This window comes from Camelina sativa, chromosome 11 (assembly GCF_030686135.1).
Source record: "Camelina sativa cultivar CO46 ecotype springtype chromosome 11, ASM3068613v1".
In the NCBI taxonomy this organism is placed as follows: Eukaryota; Viridiplantae; Streptophyta; class Magnoliopsida; order Brassicales; family Brassicaceae; genus Camelina; species Camelina sativa.
In genome coordinates this window covers 18,689,130-18,710,055 of record NC_141890.1, presented here as the reverse complement: position 1 = coordinate 18,710,055, position 20,926 = coordinate 18,689,130, and the positions used below count along the sequence as shown (strand labels likewise).

General features: G+C 33.2%; 4 protein-coding genes across 9 annotated transcripts; 1 reads left to right on the top strand and 3 right to left on the bottom strand.

The window, feature by feature from the left end:
* Nucleotides 1–245: 245 nt before the first annotated feature.
* On the bottom strand, nucleotides 246–4,362 carry LOC104723860 (uncharacterized). Of its 5 annotated transcripts, none has more exons than XM_010442281.2 (14): nucleotides 3,842–4,362; nucleotides 3,671–3,745; nucleotides 3,434–3,483; nucleotides 3,274–3,327; nucleotides 3,126–3,178; nucleotides 2,756–2,828; nucleotides 2,486–2,547; nucleotides 2,189–2,257; nucleotides 1,652–1,757; nucleotides 1,403–1,470; nucleotides 1,142–1,242; nucleotides 862–957; nucleotides 642–709; nucleotides 246–536 (listed from the first exon to the last, which is right to left on the bottom strand). In XM_010442281.2, exons 1-14 carry the CDS (start codon nucleotides 3,908–3,910, stop codon nucleotides 410–412), a joined length of 1,071 nt encoding a protein of 356 aa, XP_010440583.1. In that variant the 5' UTR covers nucleotides 3,911–4,362; the 3' UTR covers nucleotides 246–409. The 5 variants fall into 5 exon arrangements, with proteins under 5 accessions (XP_010440583.1, XP_010440582.1, XP_087332615.1 ...); XM_010442280.2 differs by having other exon boundaries at nucleotides 3,671–3,748; nucleotides 3,842–4,070; XM_087476489.1 differs by having other exon boundaries at nucleotides 3,434–3,476; nucleotides 3,842–4,024.
* Nucleotides 4,134–8,490, bottom strand: LOC104723863 (putative glucomannan 4-beta-mannosyltransferase 15). 2 transcript variants are annotated; one of them, XM_010442283.1, is made up of 10 exons: nucleotides 8,332–8,490; nucleotides 7,642–7,947; nucleotides 7,004–7,102; nucleotides 6,595–6,847; nucleotides 6,206–6,316; nucleotides 5,991–6,127; nucleotides 5,575–5,688; nucleotides 4,889–5,088; nucleotides 4,617–4,796; nucleotides 4,134–4,423 (listed from the first exon to the last, which is right to left on the bottom strand). In XM_010442283.1, exons 1-10 carry the CDS (start codon nucleotides 8,395–8,397, stop codon nucleotides 4,276–4,278), a joined length of 1,614 nt encoding a protein of 537 aa, XP_010440585.1. In that variant the 5' UTR covers nucleotides 8,398–8,490; the 3' UTR covers nucleotides 4,134–4,275. The 2 variants fall into 2 exon arrangements, with proteins under 2 accessions (XP_010440585.1, XP_010440588.1); XM_010442286.1 differs by having other exon boundaries at nucleotides 7,642–7,713.
* A 3,185-nt stretch (nucleotides 8,491–11,675) lies between these two features.
* On the top strand, nucleotides 11,676–13,130 carry LOC104723859 (putative F-box/LRR-repeat protein 23). The gene is made up of 2 exons (XM_010442279.3): nucleotides 11,676–12,033; nucleotides 12,387–13,130. Exons 1-2 carry the CDS (start codon nucleotides 11,702–11,704, stop codon nucleotides 12,955–12,957), a joined length of 903 nt encoding a protein of 300 aa, XP_010440581.1. The 5' UTR covers nucleotides 11,676–11,701; the 3' UTR covers nucleotides 12,958–13,130.
* Nucleotides 13,131–14,180: 1,050 nt separating this feature from the next.
* Nucleotides 14,181–19,925, bottom strand: LOC104723858 (potassium transporter 5). Its single transcript, XM_010442278.3, has 9 exons — nucleotides 19,716–19,925; nucleotides 19,230–19,313; nucleotides 18,915–19,137; nucleotides 16,944–17,192; nucleotides 16,621–16,659; nucleotides 16,266–16,526; nucleotides 16,074–16,126; nucleotides 15,847–15,961; nucleotides 14,181–15,658 (listed from the first exon to the last, which is right to left on the bottom strand). The coding sequence occupies exons 1-9, from the start codon at nucleotides 19,782–19,784 to the stop codon at nucleotides 14,397–14,399; spliced, it is 2,355 nt and encodes a 784-aa protein (XP_010440580.2). The 5' UTR covers nucleotides 19,785–19,925; the 3' UTR covers nucleotides 14,181–14,396.
* Between the last annotated feature and the right edge of the window lie 1,001 nt (nucleotides 19,926–20,926).

Sequence of the window (20,926 nt, the reverse complement as noted above, 5' to 3'; positions counted from 1 at the left end):
TCCTACCCTATCCATTCGTCCCATAAGGACTCGAAAGCGACGTCTCCATTTGATGATGGACCCGACCATGCTAACCGGATTCCAAAACCCTTAACCGACCCAAAATTAATATATAGACCAAAAGTCGTAGAAGCAAAGAACCGGCCGAGTGTGATTGGCTCGGTTGTCTTTTAATTATTTTGGCTTTACGTTTGGATATTGAACCAAACACGTTCACGTTACAGAATCCAACTCCAAACCAGTTATTTGTACTTTCTGTAAAGTTCTTCTATCTGGTTCAAACTAAAACCATATTTTAAAAATCAAATTCACTCCTAAACGACCTAACGTACTAATTTGGTGAGATTGTATTTTATATCTTACACCAATGGAATCGTCATTTACAGAGTGGAATTAAAAGGGGAGGGTCCTATGGTTTTGTATCGTAGTATTTGTTGAGCAGTTTCTCTGTATATTCTCCAAACGTCAAGACGCTATCAGAGAGAGATAACTCTTCATGGATTGTAACGTCCTTTGGGAATGTAAGCTTCTGATTCCTACAAACACCCCATTCGCATTTCTTTTGTTATTAATTCTTGTACAAGAAGATTTTCCTATGTTAACTTAAATCAATAAAAAGTTCTTAGTTCAGAATAATATACCAGTCAGGTTGCATGAACAATGCAAATGTCGATCGCTCTAGACCACGAGCCTCCTCTCCTTGTGGCGCCTGAACACAAACAAGAAACCATGTATTAGTTTTGGTGTAGCGAGAGAGAGATCGAAACTTAATACGAATTGAAAGTAACCATCCATGATGAACTGATTTGTTGTTCTATTCCAGGAGCCATATCTATCCGTAAAGGCACAAAGAATTTTTACCCGTACGCAATGAGGTGTAGCACAAAGATAACCCCTCGATAGAATTGCTGTTGTCTCGCCTATTTGGTATGCTATTTCTTCTTCCCCATAGACAACCTAGTTAAATGTAGAGGAAGCAAATTCTTAAGAAATTATTCATAATAAGTAAGCAAAGCAGCCTGGACAGTGGACAAGGTGTATAGCTCGTTTTCATAACAGAATAAATTTGGTTTCGCTCTTAGATATCAAATAGGCTCCATTGAACTATGCACAGTCACCAGGAAAGACCAATATACTTTACCTTTACGATCTGACCAGACCGTGTTTGTATGTATAAGCCAGAATCAGGATCTGGACAAGGTACTTCCACTGAATCTCTAGAAAATATTGCACGAGTAAGACCTGTGGATATTCGTATAAGGATACAGTTACATCAAAATGTTTCTACATATCATCTATACAGAGAGAGAGGACGATGAGTATGCTATTAAAAAAAGGATCCAACTAAACTTAAGCGAGCATTAACAACTCAGGAAAGCAAGAGAGAAGAAAAATCTGACACCTGTGAGTGAACCATGGTCCGTATGCCATCCACACCAAGACGAGATGGAATCGTTGTCATGCATAGTGCTGAATGGAAGACAATATGTCAATATCTCAAACAATTAAGTACCTTTATCGCCCAAATGAAAGTTCTACTTTCGAAGAGGCATAAATGTCATGAGTTCAACAAGTATTAACCGCTAGGGACCGAACTACAAATATTAGTCAGTAGAGAAAGAGCTTGTGAAGGGCCGGTATCTAATTTTACCTATCTTGTGCAGGAAAATAATAAAGTAGACGGCCTTTGTGACACCGAGAGTCAAGTAGTATCTTTTCAAGATTTTGCTCTTCATGTTGTTTTATACCCTTTGACACTGCAAATCATGGATTGTAAAAGGCTTCAGAAAACAGACAATGACGTAATCATGAAAATTACTAGCATCACGAAAAAATCTAGAACCAGAGTCATGTTAATACACTACATCCGTAATGCACAATATAAAGACCATGCCAGCAGCCAGAAAATAGACTGGTTTCATTTATTATATCCACCCACTTATACTAGGAAAATTAACTATTCATCCCATTTTAAGAGTAATGAGTGAACTAGGCTACTCCACAGACACAGTCACGGTCACACAGACTGGTTTCATTTTACCGAATAATAATACAGTGAAAATTTCTGCTTGTTGGATGACTTTTCATAAGAGAGCTTCTGCTTTCTAATCAATTCCAAAACTATCTTTGCAATAGAGCTTCAACGTCTTAAGGATATGTATTCAATAAACCCAATAAAAGTAATTACCATATTGATCACAGTGGTAAGCTACCATATGCCCAACTTTGAACATCAGACTACCAAGAGCTTTGAAAGCTGTCATGTCATGAAAGGAAAACACTCAGTTAATTGGAGGAAAATATTAAACTTGAGGAAAAATTGAGAAAAAACAAGCTATACCAGAAATTCTCAAACTTTATGACACCGACAAATGCCATGTACGATAAAAATAGCTATGCATTCTCAAAGCTGAGACACCAAAACTTTATTACCGATTACACAAACTAACGACACCCGAAAGTAAAGCACGTATCACCTAGTTACCTCCTTCGAGCTCCGGTAAAGAATTCCTTGGCCATATGTTTGATCCACAATATGATGGATACCTACATCATGATGTAAGCAAAATGATATGAATATGAAATAACGAATCATAGAAGAGAAGTAGTTTGTTACATTTGCCAGAATACAAGTAATTTTACACTAGAGAATCTGGGAATCACAAGAGTTCAGTCGGGCATTCCGTATTTCAACACATTACACGAATGCTACATAAGCCAAAGACTTTCCAAACATAAAACTGATGTTACTTACCGCTTTATTTCATATGTATTACTTGTTGGTACATCTTGTAGAGGGTTAGCATAGTAGGAACCCTTCAACACGTCTGCACAAACAATAAACAAACTTTCTTTTTAGTACTTTCATCAGAGCAGGCCAGAGATATAATACTGTCACAAAAAAATACATTTCAACTTCTTGTATACAAGGAGCGAATATATGGTATATCTAAATAAGTTATTGCAGTTATCTAGCAATATGTAACCGAGCCAAACAAATATTAAACGAAAAGCTTTATATAGCCAACTTTGAAATCTCGTTTTGTAATTAGACATAGAATGGGAGATTTCATTTCGTTCTGAAGCAAAGCTGCAGCAATAAAACAATGTTTATATAAGCTCACCAAGCTTCCCAGATTCAAGTTTCTCTTTGCCATGGCTCCAACCAAAATTGTATCTAAGAAGAAACAAAGCAAAGAGAGTAGTTATTGGAAAAAATGATATATAAGATCATAGCTAAAACCAAGTTAAACAAAAGAATCGAACATTCACCTACTATGAGCATCTTCAAGCTCTCTCTTCACCTCTTCAGGAAGACCAGCTAACCTTTACAGCGGAATCACATAAACCCTTGTTAAATATTTCCAAAACATAAAAATTCTAACCTTTAATTGAACTAATCAGCTACACAAAAAAAAAAAGAATCATTCACCTAGGTGCAAGCTGAAGTAGATTCTTTCGTAAAGCTGAATACCCTGGAACCTAAAAACACAAACTTCAACCTCAAATTTGAAATCTTTACTCCTAAATCAACACAATTGAGATGACATATAACTTATAAAACACAAAGTTACATGCACAAATTCAAAAAAGTTATGTATTGTTTATAAATCTTTAACCAATTAAGAACAAAGAATTAATGATAGTTGCTGTAAGAAGTGATACATACATCTTTAACCGAGAGTATTCCAAGTCCGTTAGGTCCAAATCCTTGTTCAATCCTCTCAGACAAATCTGTGTCGCTCTGCTATAAAATTGAAAGATAAAAGAAAAGTTAAGAAGACAAAAACAGAACACAGAGAAGACAAAAAATGAAGACAAGTTCGGGATCAATCTTTACCTTGAGCTCCGAGTAAGATACGGTGACCGTGGAGACAGTTGGCACGGTGGAGTCCGACGCGAGAGACATTTTTGGCGGCACGTAATCAGATGAGGAGAAAAGGGTAAGGACGGACGACGTCGGAGAGCACACCGGAGACCTTGGAACTGGAAGAAATTGACAAAGGGACTCTACTAATTTCACGATTTTTTTTGGATATTTTTGTTCTCTTCTAAAATAAACTTATCTTGAATTTTTTTTTTTTATTAGTATTAATATTTATATAATAATATATATATATTTCCATTCATAATGTACCAAGAAAAATTATATATCAAATTAACAACATGCTAAACAAATGAATTCACACACTTTTTAGCATGAGAATGCTTATTGCATATATATACTTGAACTTGATTGTGATTATAAGATTCTCTAGTGAGTGATGTTAACTGTTAAGTTCCAACAAAGCTGACTCCGGAGATGAGAAAAGCAGTGGCTTGCATGAAGAGATATAAATATAAAAATGTGTTCCCAAAGGCAAAGTCGTAGCAGGCACAACATAATATGTATATACCCATCATCACTTCCTTCATATTTACTCTGCGACAAAACATTTTCTTGCACTCATTAGTACATTTTGTTTTCTTTATGGACTCATTCTAATACATGCACAAAAAATTTTGCTAGCCTGATACCGGATAAATCACTAAACCAAAACACACATGAATGAATTATATAAGAACTTATGTTAACTAATTGATTTTTGTTTTTGCATACTTTTTGATTAGTTTACCTTTTGAGAAGTTGTCCATTCCGGGGAAGCAGCTTAGTCTTAAGAGTATCTCCCAGTTTTTCAGTGACAACCCATTCATTGACTCTTTCTCTTTCAAATAAGCCAATGAAAGTTCCTTTGGTCCGGTGCATAGCCATTACATTTTCAAACAAAACCCAAAAAACCACGAGGTAGAATGATCTATACACATATACCAATAATTCATAGTAAAAATGAAATTAAGGTAAAATATAGAGTGGATAAATGTTGTCAGTAATTATAGAACTACTAACCTTGGAGTGGCGATTGCACCGAAGAGGGTGATGATCGAAGGACTATATATAGTTGACCAAGTAGGAATTTTGACTTCGGGAAGGAAGACACTTGTAGGAAGAATAACACAGTAAAAGAAGAAAGTGAAGAAGTGGACTATGATCTTCCGTAGGAAAAAGAAGCTATAGATCACGTAAAACTTCTTCCAAATCTTTACTCTCTGTTTATCACAAGTTTTTAATTAGATTAAAGTTATCATAAAGCATACTATTCTTAAGAAAAAGTACAGAAATAAAAGAAAATCTCAATGTTTAGTTACATTTGGTTTAACCAAACCGCTACGTTTTGTTCCACTTGGTAATTCTAGAACATACCTAGAATTTCTCATGTTTAAACCAACAAATTACTAGATATCAAGTTCCATACCGTGATAGTTAAAAAAAAAAAAAAAAAAAAAAAAAAAAAAAAAAACCATACAAAACCGATTAACTCAGCATGACCAGAAGTTATATATAGCTACAAAACGTGTCCCCATTGATAAATGATAAGTGAGTGACCAATCATTTTACATTTTGTATTTTTATTTGGTTTCTAGTGGTTAAAAACTTGTCGTTTTTTCAAACTGTCGCTAAAAATGAGCCAGCGAAAATATAATTGGCACGTGAAAACTTTGTCTGAAAAGTGAAAATGAAATAAAGTAAAAGACCTTATTGTGAATAATTTCCATCGTCATTTTGCGGAAGAGATTGGCTGGACCGCACGACCATCGATGTTGTTGGAATCTAAAAGCCTTAAATTTGCTTGGTAGCTCGCTTTTCACCTACAACCACGGTTAATAGCTTACAATAATTATAAGCACTTAAATTAGACATAGCCACATGCAAATGCATACAATATATGTTTATGATACGCCTTTTCGTTTACATTTTACTAAGCAAAGAGTACATACATATATATATATATATATATATATATCGAATCTTAACTTTTGGAACAAATGGTTTGCATGTAAACGTTGAAAAAAAAAAGATTACAAAAATTGTTGATTACTAAACAAGTCTAGTCTTACAGAAACAACATTCTAGCAATATAAAATAAAATAAAACAAAAGATATAACGTACCTCAAGGTCATTGATGAAGACAAATTTCCAGTCGAGAAGACCAACACGAACGGCCAAGTCCATATCTTCTACGGTCGTCCGATCTTTCCATCCTCCGGCTTCTTCCATCGCAGCGATTCTCCATACTCCCGCGGTTCCTGCATATATATAACCCTTTTTCTAATCATATATTTTATATAGATAGATGTTATATAATACTGTAACGATTCATTTACCATTAAAGCCAAAGAAAGCATGTCTTGCGGATCCAGATTGTTGCTCTGCCATGAAATGGTAGTTGAGAGTCATCTCTTGCATCCTTGTCATTAAGCATGTGTTCGCGTTCACTGCATGACCAAATCATATATGTCCAGAACCACATTCGCATTAAGTTTTATGTCAAACTCATTAATTTGCAATGAGGATAGTTTACCAGTGATTATGTAACATTTTGTTTCTTTCATTGTCAGATTTTGTTAATATGTGCAACATCACAAATGGGGTTGTATCTTACATTCTTCTCTACTCATTGGTAAACGAGTTCAAGTTAAAACCATAATTCCAAAAGCAAATTAAAATGCCTAGGAATTTTGCTTTGTTATTATATTTATAAATATGTACATACCAAATCTCCATCGAGCTTGGACAAGAGCGAGCTCAGGGTTATGAATAAGAAACGGGATAGCGCGTTGGAGATAATCTGGCTCCGGCTGGAAATCAGCATCAAATATGGCCAGATAGTCACACAGCTTGACGTAGCTGTGCCTCATGCCATGCTTAAGAGCTCCAGCCTTGTAACCATTTCTGTTGTCTCGCCTCTGATAGTGTATGTTTATGTCTTTTGATGCCCATTTTGCACACTCCATGCTCACCAGTTCCTACATGAAATTTTATTTACTAAGTAGTATATGTATACAATCGATTCAATATATAGTATTCAACAAAGCTATAATTAGGTCATCATGGTATTCATATTTTTTTTTTCGAAATTGTATTAGCCCACTCTTTCCTTGGAGACTTTATTAAGAACTGACCATAATGGCTGGATCGGTGGAATCGTCTAAAATTTGAATGATTAAGCGGTCCGATGGCCATATTAGTCTGCATGCAGCACCTATAGATAATTCGAAGACCTGGAGATTTAAAACTATGTTGTCAGTATATATAATATTTTACTTTTACATATCCATCACACATAAGTATTACCAAAGTAACAATAACCAAGTTTCAATATCGTTTTTTTTTTCTTTTTTTTTTTCATCTAAATAGATTTGGTGATTTTCTGAAATGTACATAAGTAATTATATGTAGGATATTATGACGGATTTTGGTTTATGCATGGTGTGATACCCGGGTATCTAGTATGACATAAGTGAAATCAGTATAATCAACATCTATTTTTAATTTCTACAAATATATTAAACTTTCTGTCGAATATACGTTTGTCATCTTAGTAATATATAAAGAAGCTTTAGGCAAAAATGGCAGACAGTTTGGATAAATTCTGCCAGTCCACTCAAATGGTGGAGCCAACTTCTTCAGAAAGATATTTGCTTTTTATACATTGTAATTAGAGATGTAATTTATAAAAAAAATAGACATTATTCTAAGCTTTTACGTGTCAATTAATATATAAAAGATATCATAAAGAGATAGGGAGTAAAAATTCAACCTCTCGTTCGTTGTACATGGGAATTTGGACAAGGACCATTGGGTAGTTTTGATGAGCAAGCTCCATATCTTCCTGCATTGCCTCCCATTTGTAGACTTTCTCAGGTTTGCGGTTAGACAACTTGACATAGAGTACTACAAGGTTCATGTAAGCACACTCTACGAAAACTAAGAGCCAGATGATCAAACACATAGACACTAAATACTTAAACATTGGTATTATGAGTGTAGTCTTTGTTTCTTTCCACATAGTGTTCATGCTTATCCCCACACCATCCACGGGTGGTTTACGACCTCCTCCATGGAACTTCTCATAATAGGCGTACACAAAAAGAATTAAACTATCCTTAGTGTAAGCAAATTACAGAAGTACGTACTATATGAAAAAAAAATGGTTCTTAATCTATTTGTGTTTCACGTTTGCATTTACAATAGATATATAATGTTTACTAATATTTAAGATGTTAAGTTGTGCTGTCGATCTTAATTAATAGATTGAACATGGGGGAATTAAGAAACCAACGAGGTGGCGAATCTATATTAAAAAATGATAAGAATATAATACATGTAACTGCAAATGTATATATATGATATATAGTTATAGTTTGATCGGCTTTATTATTAAAGAATGCTATATTAAGGTCAAAAATTTGAAAACCTTTTACGAAATGGAGAGACGATGATGACTTACCATTATTGAGAGGAGGGCAAGAAATGAATCTTGTAGGAAAAGGAGAGGCTTCAGAAGCTGTAACATGCTATTTTTTGGGTTCAGTGACTGAGTGTTTTTCTTATGCTGCCTTCTTTGATATATTTAGGTAAAGAGAACCCCATGCTACCATTGTTTTATAAATATATATATATATATAGATATATATATATATATTTGGTATGAGAATATCATAACGTGGAAATAATTCAATACCTAAAGTAAGTAACAAAGATGCAGGAGAAAATAAGGAAAATAAAATGATAAATAAGAATAAAACACCTTCTAATTGCAGATAAACAACATGGAGTTTGAAACAAATGACTCTGAGTCGGTCAAGATTATACGATTATTCGTGTTTATACGATTCAAATCAGTTTCTGAAATAGAATACTAAAAAAGATCATCGTTTAAATTTTAGGATAGATTGTTTAATTAATTAGCTTTTAGCCAAAACCAGATTTGTGACTTTTTAAGTTTCTTTTTTTAATTTAAAAGTTTGGTGCCAAAAAAAAGTTTTGTGTAATGTACACATAATTTTAAAAATAGTATTTCTGTTAAATACTAAGTGAGAAGTGAGAAGGTTATTTGGCAGAGTTTCAAACCATGTGTATTAGGGGTTTCTCACTTAAATTCTCACCAATATTAAAAATAAAAATAATAAACAAGTGGAGAGAAGAGAGAGAATCGTTTCTCATTTTAGAAATCATAAAACATTTGGTGAGAAAATTAGTATACACATGGCACTATTCTATCGGTTATATTAAATCTATTAAAATAATATATCTGAGGAATTTTTACCTGTTCTACGGATGCATATGCCCTCAGAAGCTCTTATTGGGTAAGTAATCCGAGGTAAAACCCTAGAGTCCAAGTGGTCAGACATGTGCAACCCTTTGTTCAAAGTAAAACTTGAACTCGAAATCTCTGCACAGTTTACCACCTGAAACCGTATAGTATAATCTTAGTGAAATGCTCAGGTTTATAAAGAATATAGCTCTTGTAATAAATTTTTAAGTAATCATATTATAGTATTAAAAATAATAATAATAATGAATATTAATAACATAAAATTAGAAAGCACAAATTTTAGAATTTTTGGTTTTAATATTTTAGTTTTGCCTTATTATATTACTATGGCATGTACTATCAGTGCATCAATGAAGAAAATTTCCATTAAATCTGTTCTCATAAATAATAATGACATCTCTAATTTCCATTAGAATATATTTTCATTATTAAAAATCATACTATTATCAAAACTAGTTGTATAGTTAAACATAATTTTACATTTAATATATATGGCTCTAATAATAAAAATGTGGCATGAATAATTTGCCCGGCTCTCTCCACAATATGAGGCTAAGATTTGTTATCTCTTAAATATGCTTTTTGAAGTCTCTCTATATTATGTTATGTTTATAAGAGTGTAAAACGTGGGAATATAATATTATCTAAAGCCACTTATGAAGATAAAAAAGAAGAGAATCTTGTGTATGCAAATGCAACCCAAAGAATTTAAGGAAGAAGGTTTTTGTAATATTAATAATACATATTTTTTTTCAAAATTTCGAAAACGAATCAGAATAAAAAATAAAAAATAAAGCATTGTCAAATATGACTTGTGTTGCTGTTTTCATTTGGACCACACGAAATGGTGTAGAACAAAACAACATGAGAAAACTAAATAAAAATAACCAAAAATAGTAGAGGTGTTTTTAATAGTTTCTTTTGAAATTTTTGAGAATTAATCTATCTTAAATGCAGAAATTACTCAAATTATTTTATTAAATAACCCATATATGATATACCCAAATTCTTAAAAATAACAATTATTTTCTACTACATTAAAACAATTACATTACCTCACCAAATCGCCAATATTGATTTTACTTAAAATGGTCACATCAGCTCATGCCCATAAATGAAAATATCTGTCAAATAATAAATTTTTAAAATTTAGCAATTTTGAATGAGTTGGGACGATATAAAGAGGTTTACAAGAAAACATAGTTTTTGAAGAAAACCAATCAGCTCTAAATCATATCTATATTTTTAAGGGATGAATCTCTTCATTCACCCCTTTATAAAATAAGAAAATAAAATATGTATACATTGAGTAATATTTGGGTTCACCTCTGGGGTGAACTTCTTCATTCACTCCCTTATAAAATAAGAAAATAAAATTTGTATACATTTATTATAAAATTAGGAACTTAAACCGTTTTTTTATAAACCCAAACCGATATATAATTTTATTGTAATTGTAAAATCTAAACTCTAACCATCACATTTGTAAACCCAAACTGACATACTTTCGTTCTAATTGTTAAATCTAAACCCTAACCATCTCATTTGTAAACCCAAACCGACATATAATTTCGTTCTAATTGTAAAATCTAAATCTTAACCATCTCATTTGTAAACCCAAACCGACATATAATTTTGTTCTAATTGTAAAATCTAAACCCTAACCACCTTATTTGTAAACCCAAACCGACATATAATTTCGTTTTAATTATAAAATCTAAATCCTAATTCTCATTTATAAACCCAAACCGATATATAACTTCGTTTAATTGTAAAATCTAAACCAAGACAATATTTAACTTTACAAAATTTTTTTCCTTTATTAGTTTTGTTTTTTAATTTAATTTTGATTTATTTTTTAAATAAAATATTAGATAAAACATTCTGATTGGTTTAGAGGGAAGGGGTGAATACAAAGTATTATTCCATTTTTAATCAAATCATGATACACATACGAGGAAAATAAACACTCGCCCTCTAGAGTACTACATGACACCAAGTATTTAAAAATGCATACATCCAGAATTTTATTTTATTCTACTAAAGAAATACAGTACTGTAGAATACACATGCTTTCAGGATTATATATGAAACTACAATAGTAACAATACCCAAGTTAATCATACTTTTGTGTTTGGAAAATGATGTTGTTGTATACATGAACAGAACATAACGTTTTTACTCTTATCAAAAAATTTAAAACTGATTGGTGTTTGAATAAAGAGAGTTTGAACGTGGAAAATTCAATGTATTAGTTAATGAATGTCTTGGAAAAATAAGAGAGACATTTTGACCATGGCTCTTGGTTTTCTATGAGAGAAAAAAAAAACACCAAACAAAGATCTTTACGTTGATAGGTTTGCAAGTTTCCAAGAAACTGGAGCGTGTCGATCTTACAGGTAAAGGGGAAGCAATAAGTGATCATAGTGGCCTATCTACTCCATGAAATTTATATTTATTTATGTTCAGTCGAAAGGTCCAAAACTACTTCAAGTTGACATTATTTATTCATTTCTTCACTTCGACATTTTGTTTTCTCTAAATGGGTTCCTCTTACGTGCCTTCGTTGCTGAAAGATGAAGAGCCGAGAAACTGGGCAGAGCTTCCGTCCGAGTTGACGACTTTGATACTCAATCGGCTTGGCATGATTGATATACTGGAAAACGTTCAGAAAGTGTGTAAGCCGTGGCGTCGCGTATGTAAAGACCCTTCAGTGTGGCGGAAGATTGACATGCGCAACCTCGGAGACTTTGCAACGAAGTACGACCTCGAGATCATGTGTCGTCATGCAGTTGATCTTAGCCAATGTGGTTTGGTTGATATCGATATTTGGGACTTTGGTACTGATGATCTCCTCTATTACATCGCTGAAAGGTTCTGTCTCTTTCCTTTTTCGCTCCCTGTGGCTATGACTCAAAAGCACGTAAATTAATTTTAGCTTATGATATATTGTTTTTGAAAGGTTTTTGTGTCAATTTTATAGGTAGATATGTCTTTTCTCTATCTTTATATTGGTTCTCTGATGAATGCTGTTTTGGAAATTGAATAGGGTTGAACTAGAGAACATTTACATCATATTAGAATTGTTGTGCTTATGATGTTTTAGCAAAAAAAAAAAAAAAAAGTCTTATTGTTTGGATTCAGGTTCTTAGTGTGCTATATAAAGAAATTATTTGCTTTATTTGTCTTTGTTAGGTTATATTTTAATTTTTCACACGTACTTGCAGGTCAATTAATCTGAGAAGCCTTAGATTTACATGCAATAATATAACAGATGAGGGAGTTATGAAAGCTGTTGTGAAACTACCATTGCTTGAAGAACTTGACGTTATTTCATACTGCTCGTTTTCAGGAAACTCTTTTAGAGTTGTAGGCCAGTCTTGTCCAAATCTGAAGACATTGAAGCTAAACCATAACCCCGAGCTCGAGTTTTTTGTTTGTTATGAGCATAATAGTATTACCACAGAAATTGCAGAATGTATGCCCAAGCTACGCCACCTCCAACTTATTGGGAATGGACTCAACAACACAGGCTTGAACGCCATTCTTGATGGTTGTCCCCACTTGGAACACCTTGATTTACGCGCGTGTTCTAACATTAACCTTGTCGGAGATCTCGAGAAGAAGTGTTCTGAGAGGATTAGTGTTTTGAGACGCCCAGATGACTCAACTGCTGATTTCCCATTTCAAACCACAATGTATGACCAAGAATGGGTTTTTGATCCTGATTGTGGCGCCGACAATGATGTTGACTTTGAGTTCTCTTGTCCTAGTCCAAGTGACTATGGTTGGGACTAGACGTTGAGGTCTTTGTGGACAATGCAGAGACATGTTGTTTTACTGGACTTGTCAAGCTTAACTCCGTGTGGCTGTGACTTAAGAACTCGTTCTTTTTTCTTTTCGGGTCACCAACTTATGAGCTCGTGTATGCACTATTTTCTCTAAGTTAATCATTTTAATATCTATCTTTATGGGTTTTGTCAAAAAAAATCTCCAAATAAATTTTTTTTGCAAGATAATCCCTCATGTCAAATACTGTATGTGCAGATAAATACTGCAATTCAAAAGTCACCGCAATATAACTCTTTCCTGATGTGGCAGTTTAAAATCTTGATGTTTTGAAAAATAAAAACAGCAAGACATTGTGATTTTCATTTTTAGTAAACAATTAAAGAAAAACAAAATCAAATGTTTGTCTTCTTCGTCTGTTTTGGTAAATATAATCCGGAAAATAGTCCTCCATGTGCAGCTGGATAATCCGGATTCCGGAATATCCGAAATCTAATCCGAAGTTCATACAAACTAGGGATGGGCATTTCGGTTTAAATTCAGGTTCGGTTTGGGTTCGGTTCGGTTTGGTTTGTTCGATTTTGGTAAAACTCTAACCAAACTCAACCGAAGTTAGTTTGGTTTGGTTTGTGTTCGGATCGGTTTATGTTTGGTTCGGTTCGGTTAGGTTTTAGTATGGTTCGGTTTAATTCGGTTTAAAAATCAATTAATGTAACAAAATGAAATTTGATTATGGTTTTATAATAGTTAATTAATCAAATAAATTAGAAAAACTAGAAAATTTAAATTAAATACCTAACATAAACCATAATTAAATCTATATTTATATTTAGTTAATTTTATTAGAAAGTTAAAATAAAGTAGAATATAAACCAAATGCAAGCGTTCGTGGATAAGATCACATATTTATATTTTTAATAGTATTATTAATTAATTTTAAAAACAGATTGGGTTATTAGTTCGGTTCGGTTTGAAACCGAACCGAACCGAACTATTTGGGTTGGGAAGAAACATAACCGAATGGTTGGAGTGTAAGATTGGGTTTGATTTAGATCGGTTTGGGTTCGGTTGGTTCGGTTTGGTTCGGTTCGGTTTAAATGCCCACCCCTAATACAAGTGCATATAATTCTATATATACGTTTTCCAAGAAGTTCCAACTTATCTCAAAAATAATACACGTGCATATGATTCTATAATGTATTTCAAAAATATAAAGAAAGATAAAACAATCCTTTTGGCTCTCAGTTTTCATTTTTTATATATATACTTAATGAAGATGGAGGATAAAATACAACACATTATCAATCACAAAACAAAGGGGTGATATTAGTTACACATCAGTAAAAATTAAAGCAAATACGGGAGACAGATTTATTTGAGGCACAACTGCTCACATATAAATAAAACACACGCACGCACGCACACCACAAAAGGCGAATTCAAGAATCTTATAACTCATAAGTCATACCAACCTTGAGAAGCTTCGACCTTGGTATGGCAAGTGCTTTGTCTCCTTCCCGACAATTCTTCTTTAAGAAATTGTATGCATGGTTCACTATAAACTTCTTAAACAAAGAAGAACTTTTCTCAGCCGTAATCTCTGTCTCTCCCATCAGATAAACCATTCCTTTCTCTCTCGCTTTGTCCACCAGCTCTGTCTGACCCTCCGCTGATTGCACCTGCACCACTCTTGCCGACCTAATCTTGTTGGACGAAGATGAATGCGAGGAACCGATCCGCCCCGATGAAGGCACAGAGCTAGACAAGGGAACAAGTGTAGTCTCAACGTTTGGCTCCTCTTCTTTGTCTATCTCGTCCGCATCTCCTCCTCCTCCGGACATGAAGTACTCATGATGGATGAACTCCTTTAAGAAATGAACAAACTGACGCTCGAACTCATCAGGCTCTTCAATGTCCTCCTTGTAACCATACCTCACAACACACCGAAACATCCCTGAATCCTTTGGTCCAACATAACGGAAAAAGAATCGTTCTGATGATGCCACACGGTTTATGGGAAGTGACTTGATCGATATCAAGACGAAAACCGAGTGGACCGAGGAAAGATTTGAGATATAGTGAGAGAACAGTGGAGTTATACCATGAACAAGCTCGGTGTAAAACAAACCAATCCCCGGAACTCGGTTTACATCAGGATTTGTAGCCATTTGTATAGCGGTTTCACCAGAAATCTTCTCCCTTAGCTCATAACGGTACTTGAGGACATGAACGTATTGCCAAATCGCCATCATCGCCATCAAAACAATGGTTATTGCAAGCGGTAAATATCCACCGCTCGTAAACTTGTACATGACTGACGATAGGTATAACATCTCTATAGAACCAAACACGACCAAGAACATAGCGATCCACACTATGTTGGTCTTCCAGATAACCAGCATTATAAGAGTCACCATAAAGGTCGTGATGACCATGACGGTTACAACAGCGATCCCATAAGCATGGCCAATCTTCTCAGTGGTTCTGAAGGCGAGGGTAACAGCGATGCATGCAAGCATGAGTACGTAGTTGATCTCAGGAATGTAGATTTGTCCCTCGTACTTAGCCGAGGTGTGAATCACCTGCACCCTAGGGAAACAACCCATACGTAGAGACTGCGATATAACTGAGAAGGCTCCCGATATCATTGCTTGGCTCGCAATGATCGATGCTGCTACGGCCACCACAAATGTTGGCCAGTATATCGGATCTGATAGGTTGCATCCAATATAACGTTTTTAGATATATAACAATATTTCATTCATTAATCAATTGACTTTGAGATTAAACTTTATAAACTTTCACATATATTTTAAAATACTATAGACAATGTAAGAAAAGATCAAACATGCATATTTTATTTGTTTCCAAAATGATATAATATGATTAAAAAGTAACCTGGGATTGAGTCGTAGAAAGTATTTGAAACGTTAGAGGCATGTTTAGTGAGGTACGCAGCTTGCCCGCAATATATCGTTACTAGCGCTGGATATGCAACACATGAGAAACTAATCTGCGACATCAAAATTTGACAAAATTGGGTCAGTGTATATAAATATGTTCTAAGGGTTTGACATTTTTTCTTTAAAAACAAAATTTCTTTCATTAGGGAATATAAAAGTGACCTGTACGGCTCGAACGCTGAAATGACCTAGATCAGCAAACATGGCCTCCGTCCCTAATTCCACAAATTAAATTTCAATCATTTTGGGAAATAAATATATATATATATATATGTATTACTTTAGGATTATAATATAAAAGAAAATAAGTATATAAAAGCAATTGAAAGAATAATTATGGATTCTCTCTCTCACCAGTAATGCACAGAAATACACCTCCGAGTGAAATCCAACCCTTTTTACCAGTTCTTCTAAAGTAGTGAATGATATAGAGTGGATTAAGTGCCCTTAAGACGGTGATGTCATGCTTGAACAGATTAAAGAGACCGATTCCGGTAAGAAAAGTGAACCATACGAGGATGATCGGGGCGAAGGAGAATCCAACTTTATCGGTTCCAAACCGTTGAAATGCGAATAGTAGTATTAAGATTGCAACCGAAACGCCCACCACCGTGTCTGCACATTTATATCACATGTATGTATGTACGTTAGTGCATTGTTGTGTATATATCATGTTAATAAACTAGAATTGGGATGCGGTTAGAATTACTTTGGCCGAGCGATTTGATTCCACTAACAGCTGAAAGTACTGGATCAAAATTACAAAAAAGAGTAAGCATGAAACTGTCAGTTATACATGAATATGATTCTAAAGAACATGACCGTCTTTTAACATTGGAGCACTAGGACCCGATCCAAAAAAAATTAAATTTTTGAAAGACAGGTAAATTGGGGCCTGTAAAAATAATAAAATAGAACTTTTTAACATATATATTAAATATACTTATAACTAAAAGTTGTAAAATGGTTTTGGTTTGATAAGGTCATGATGTTGAGAAGGATAACGCGCTGAGTAATGATTTTGGGCCTCACCTGAGATAGAAGGCGTAAGGATTCCATCACCAATGACCATGGAAGTGCCCATAATAGTGATGAGGAAGAGTATGATCTTTGCAAATTTAGAGTTCTCGAGCTTCTCTTTGATCATATGGGCTCTTCTGAGCTGTGTGGTTGGAAGTTCAAGCGTATAGTTTGAGAGGTCTCTATCTTCTGGTTCTTGGTTTGGAATTAATCCCATTTTTGCATATCGACATATCAACGAGTACAATGCAAATGTTCCTCCTGCGTTCAAAATATTTTACGTGTATAAACGTCATTATTATTTTTAGCATTGACATTAAAATATTTTCCGGGGGTAAATAAGCTCTTTTTAGTCTACATATAAACTAACGTATGAATACCGCATTATGTAGTACTACCTTCATTGAGATTATTCTATTTCACCAACAAAATAATTAAACTTATTTTTCTTGCATTCGTATGATTTTTGATAGGTTTCTATGTCAATTATCATGACACTTCTTTATCAAAGAATTTTTTTTTATCATGAAACTAATCTATTACTATATTAAACATTTCAGCTAAAAGCACGCAATACTAAGAAATTAAATACTTAGTCAAAAATCAACTTATAATAAACGACAATGCAGAATTATAATACAAATTCGTAAAAGTCAACCAATAATTAAAAACAATACATTGCATAATACAAATCGTTATAAAGTATCCAATAACTATTTTTGCATAGAAACTTAACAGAAAAAAAAAAGATTAAATAAAAGCATACAAAGTACATGTAAAACGGTTATATAATTCAACTTAATGGGGGTACCTTGTATTACTAGTTCAGAAATCATAATGACACGATGAAAAAGTTTATAAACAAAACATTATTAACATTATTGGTTATAGTAAAAAGTAGATATTGGTGTTTGACATTAAAACCTAAAATGACAAAAATCTCTATATATGATGTAAACAAAGAAAATAACAAAATTCAATATAAAAGTTAATAATAAGTCAACGTCGTACTCGATTAGGAAACTAGATTAGTTTACGTTTATTGGATCGCGTGAATCGCATCACACTTGACACTAGGAGTATTTTAAAGGTTTGTTCAACATGCGACATCGTACTTCGTACATATATAACGTACATCTAAGGTAGCGAGGACGTGCATAACATAACAAAAAGTCAACAGCAATAATTGTGTTTATTGTTTAACTATATTATAAGAAAAAACTAATGAAGCTTTGATTCTTGATTAACTCGTTCTCGTTATAGATCTATTGAATCCCAATGACAATGGTGATGGTGGATCCAATAAAAGCGCGATCATCGTGTGTGTATTTATTTTTGTACTATAGCATCTTTTTCTATTAACAATTATATCATATAGCAAAAACAAAAAAAATTATATCATATTGATATATATAACACAGATATGTATCTTGCTTGCTCCATAAGTTTACAATTTACAGGAGACAAATAAAAAAGGTCTACAATTTCCATTGATCCTAATTCACTCATTATTTAGAGAACAAGTAAAGTATATTACATATTTTTTTTCTTCTAAACCTTACATTTAGGGTATTATCGAACGCGTGATTTTAATTGTATTTGAAAAAAATAAAATTCTATATGAACCTAATATTATCCAACTGTGTATTTTTATATAGATTTAAAAAAAATTCTGTTGTTATTATTTTATTGGTTTTAGAATTCTATAAGATGGTTTTAATGGTGTATTCTTTCCCAATCTTGGGTGATCCAATGAATAGTTCTCTGTTTCATAACAAGTCCTTATGATTTAGTTTATTTTATTTTACAAATGATCATTTTATTGTATGTGTTTGCTATCACTATACTTAGTTTTACAGAGAACAAAGTGTTTTACTTCAATATTGAAAAATGGAAGTATCACAATATAGATATTTTAAAAGTATATTAATTAAAATAAAACCTTAAAAAGATATTTGTAAGGAATGGTTAACTGTCCGGTACCTTCACCGTTGTCGTTAGCCTGAAGAACAATAAAGACGTATTTGAGGAGCGCAACGAGAGTGATAGTGTAGATGATGAGCGAGAGAACGCCAACGACATCATCTTTGTCATGGATGCCTTCAGTGAAAGTACTTGCGTACACATACAACGGCGATGTCCCGATGTCTCCATACACCACTCCTAGGCTTTGAAATGCCAAACTCAACGTAGTTCTCCAGCTCATCTATTCCATATTTTCAAAAGGTTATATGTTTTTATATACAAATTTATGATAATTTTCTTTATTAAATACGTTCGAAGGATTTCGATACACACCAGTGACGTATGATTGGTATTTGTTGGAGTTTTCCCGGCCTCTATGTGGAAAGAATCGGGCCGAAATAGTTTTCCCCATGATTTCTGATGAATAGCCAAACAAATAACAACAAAAAAAAAGGTGTTGAGAAATATGACTGATGGATGTATATATATAAACACAATCATTTGTAATTCATGGTTGAGCTTTGGCAAATACAATCATTTTATGTTTTATCATTCATGGTTGTTCTAAACCGTGCGTGATTCTGATTGTTTTCTTGATAGCAAGAAAAATAACTTATGGTTTTAGATAGAAACTGATATTTGAAAGGCACATGACCAACACGGCCTATATCTCCTGGTAAAAACAAGATGATTGTATGAATTCGAGCTATATTATAGAATTTAAATTTATGCACCTATATTAACTTTTAGAAGTAGATAGAATCGGAGAAAGATGAGAGATGATCTAAACTAAAAAGTAGAATAAAATCATGATCATACCTTTTTCTCATTCAACTTGTTCTCATGGTTATGAACTTCACCATCTATTTGCTGTTCCTCACCATCCATTTTTTTGTTTTGGTTTTTGTGTTGTGTATTATTGTGACAATGGAGAGAGATGTGCTTTTAACTGTTCTTTTTCCAGTGGCCTTTATAGGCGCAGTAAGCTGACTTGTGTTTAAACAAAAAACCAAAAAAAAAAAAACACTCAACCAGTCTGTGGAAATAGAGTTGTTTAATGTGTGGTAGGGACGCGTCTCAAACACGTATTGCCGGCTGTTGAAACTTCAAACACGTATTGCCGGCTGTTGAAACTTTTAAACTATTTAAGTCTACTACATTACAATTTTGATGCAAAATATTTGGGAAATGAACAAACGACATCTCCCGAATCTTTTTTCCTATGTAGAAGTCTGAGAATAATTACATATTTAATAAACTATAAAGAAAGTAGTATCCATTGTTTCAAATACAAAGTTTAGTTGCTTGCACTTGCCTTTAAATGTTAAAAGTTAAAACCGTATACCTATATTACCTCTATTTTTTTTTTTTTTTTTTTTTTTTTTTTTTTTTTTTACTAGCCTCTATTTGACTCATTCAACTTTTGTTATTCTCGTTATGCACTTGTTTTACTTATTTTTCCATTAACAAATCTTGTCCCATTTACTCTTAACCAATGTTGTTCCATTTACTCTTAACAAGTCCTAATGTATTCTATCGTCCCCATTAGGATCATCAAATCTGAACATGGGAGTTAGAGTATCGGGGTCTGTTCTTATTTGGGTTCAATCTTTTTGGTTCTAAAATTTATGATCATATAAGTTTCGAAAAAATTCAGTTTGACTCCAGTTTAGATCAGGTTGAGATCTTTTTTTTTCTTCTTCTATTTTGGATCTAAGGATCTATTCAGCTATTTTTGGTTATTTTCAAGTATTTTTTCAGATATTTTGATATTTTTCGCTATATCAGATAATTTTGGTATTTGGATTAAAAATAACTAATATTTTGTATGTATAATTATTTAGTTTTTTCGAGTATTCGAAATATTTTCGTTCAGCATCTGTTCGGTTTAAACTTTTTAAGTTTTAAAATTTGGGATTCATTCCGATATTTTTATACTTTAATTCAATGTTAGTTTGCATTTTCTAGGTCTGATTTCATTCGGTACCATTCGGTTAATTTTGCAAAGGTCTTATATAATATATCTGTGG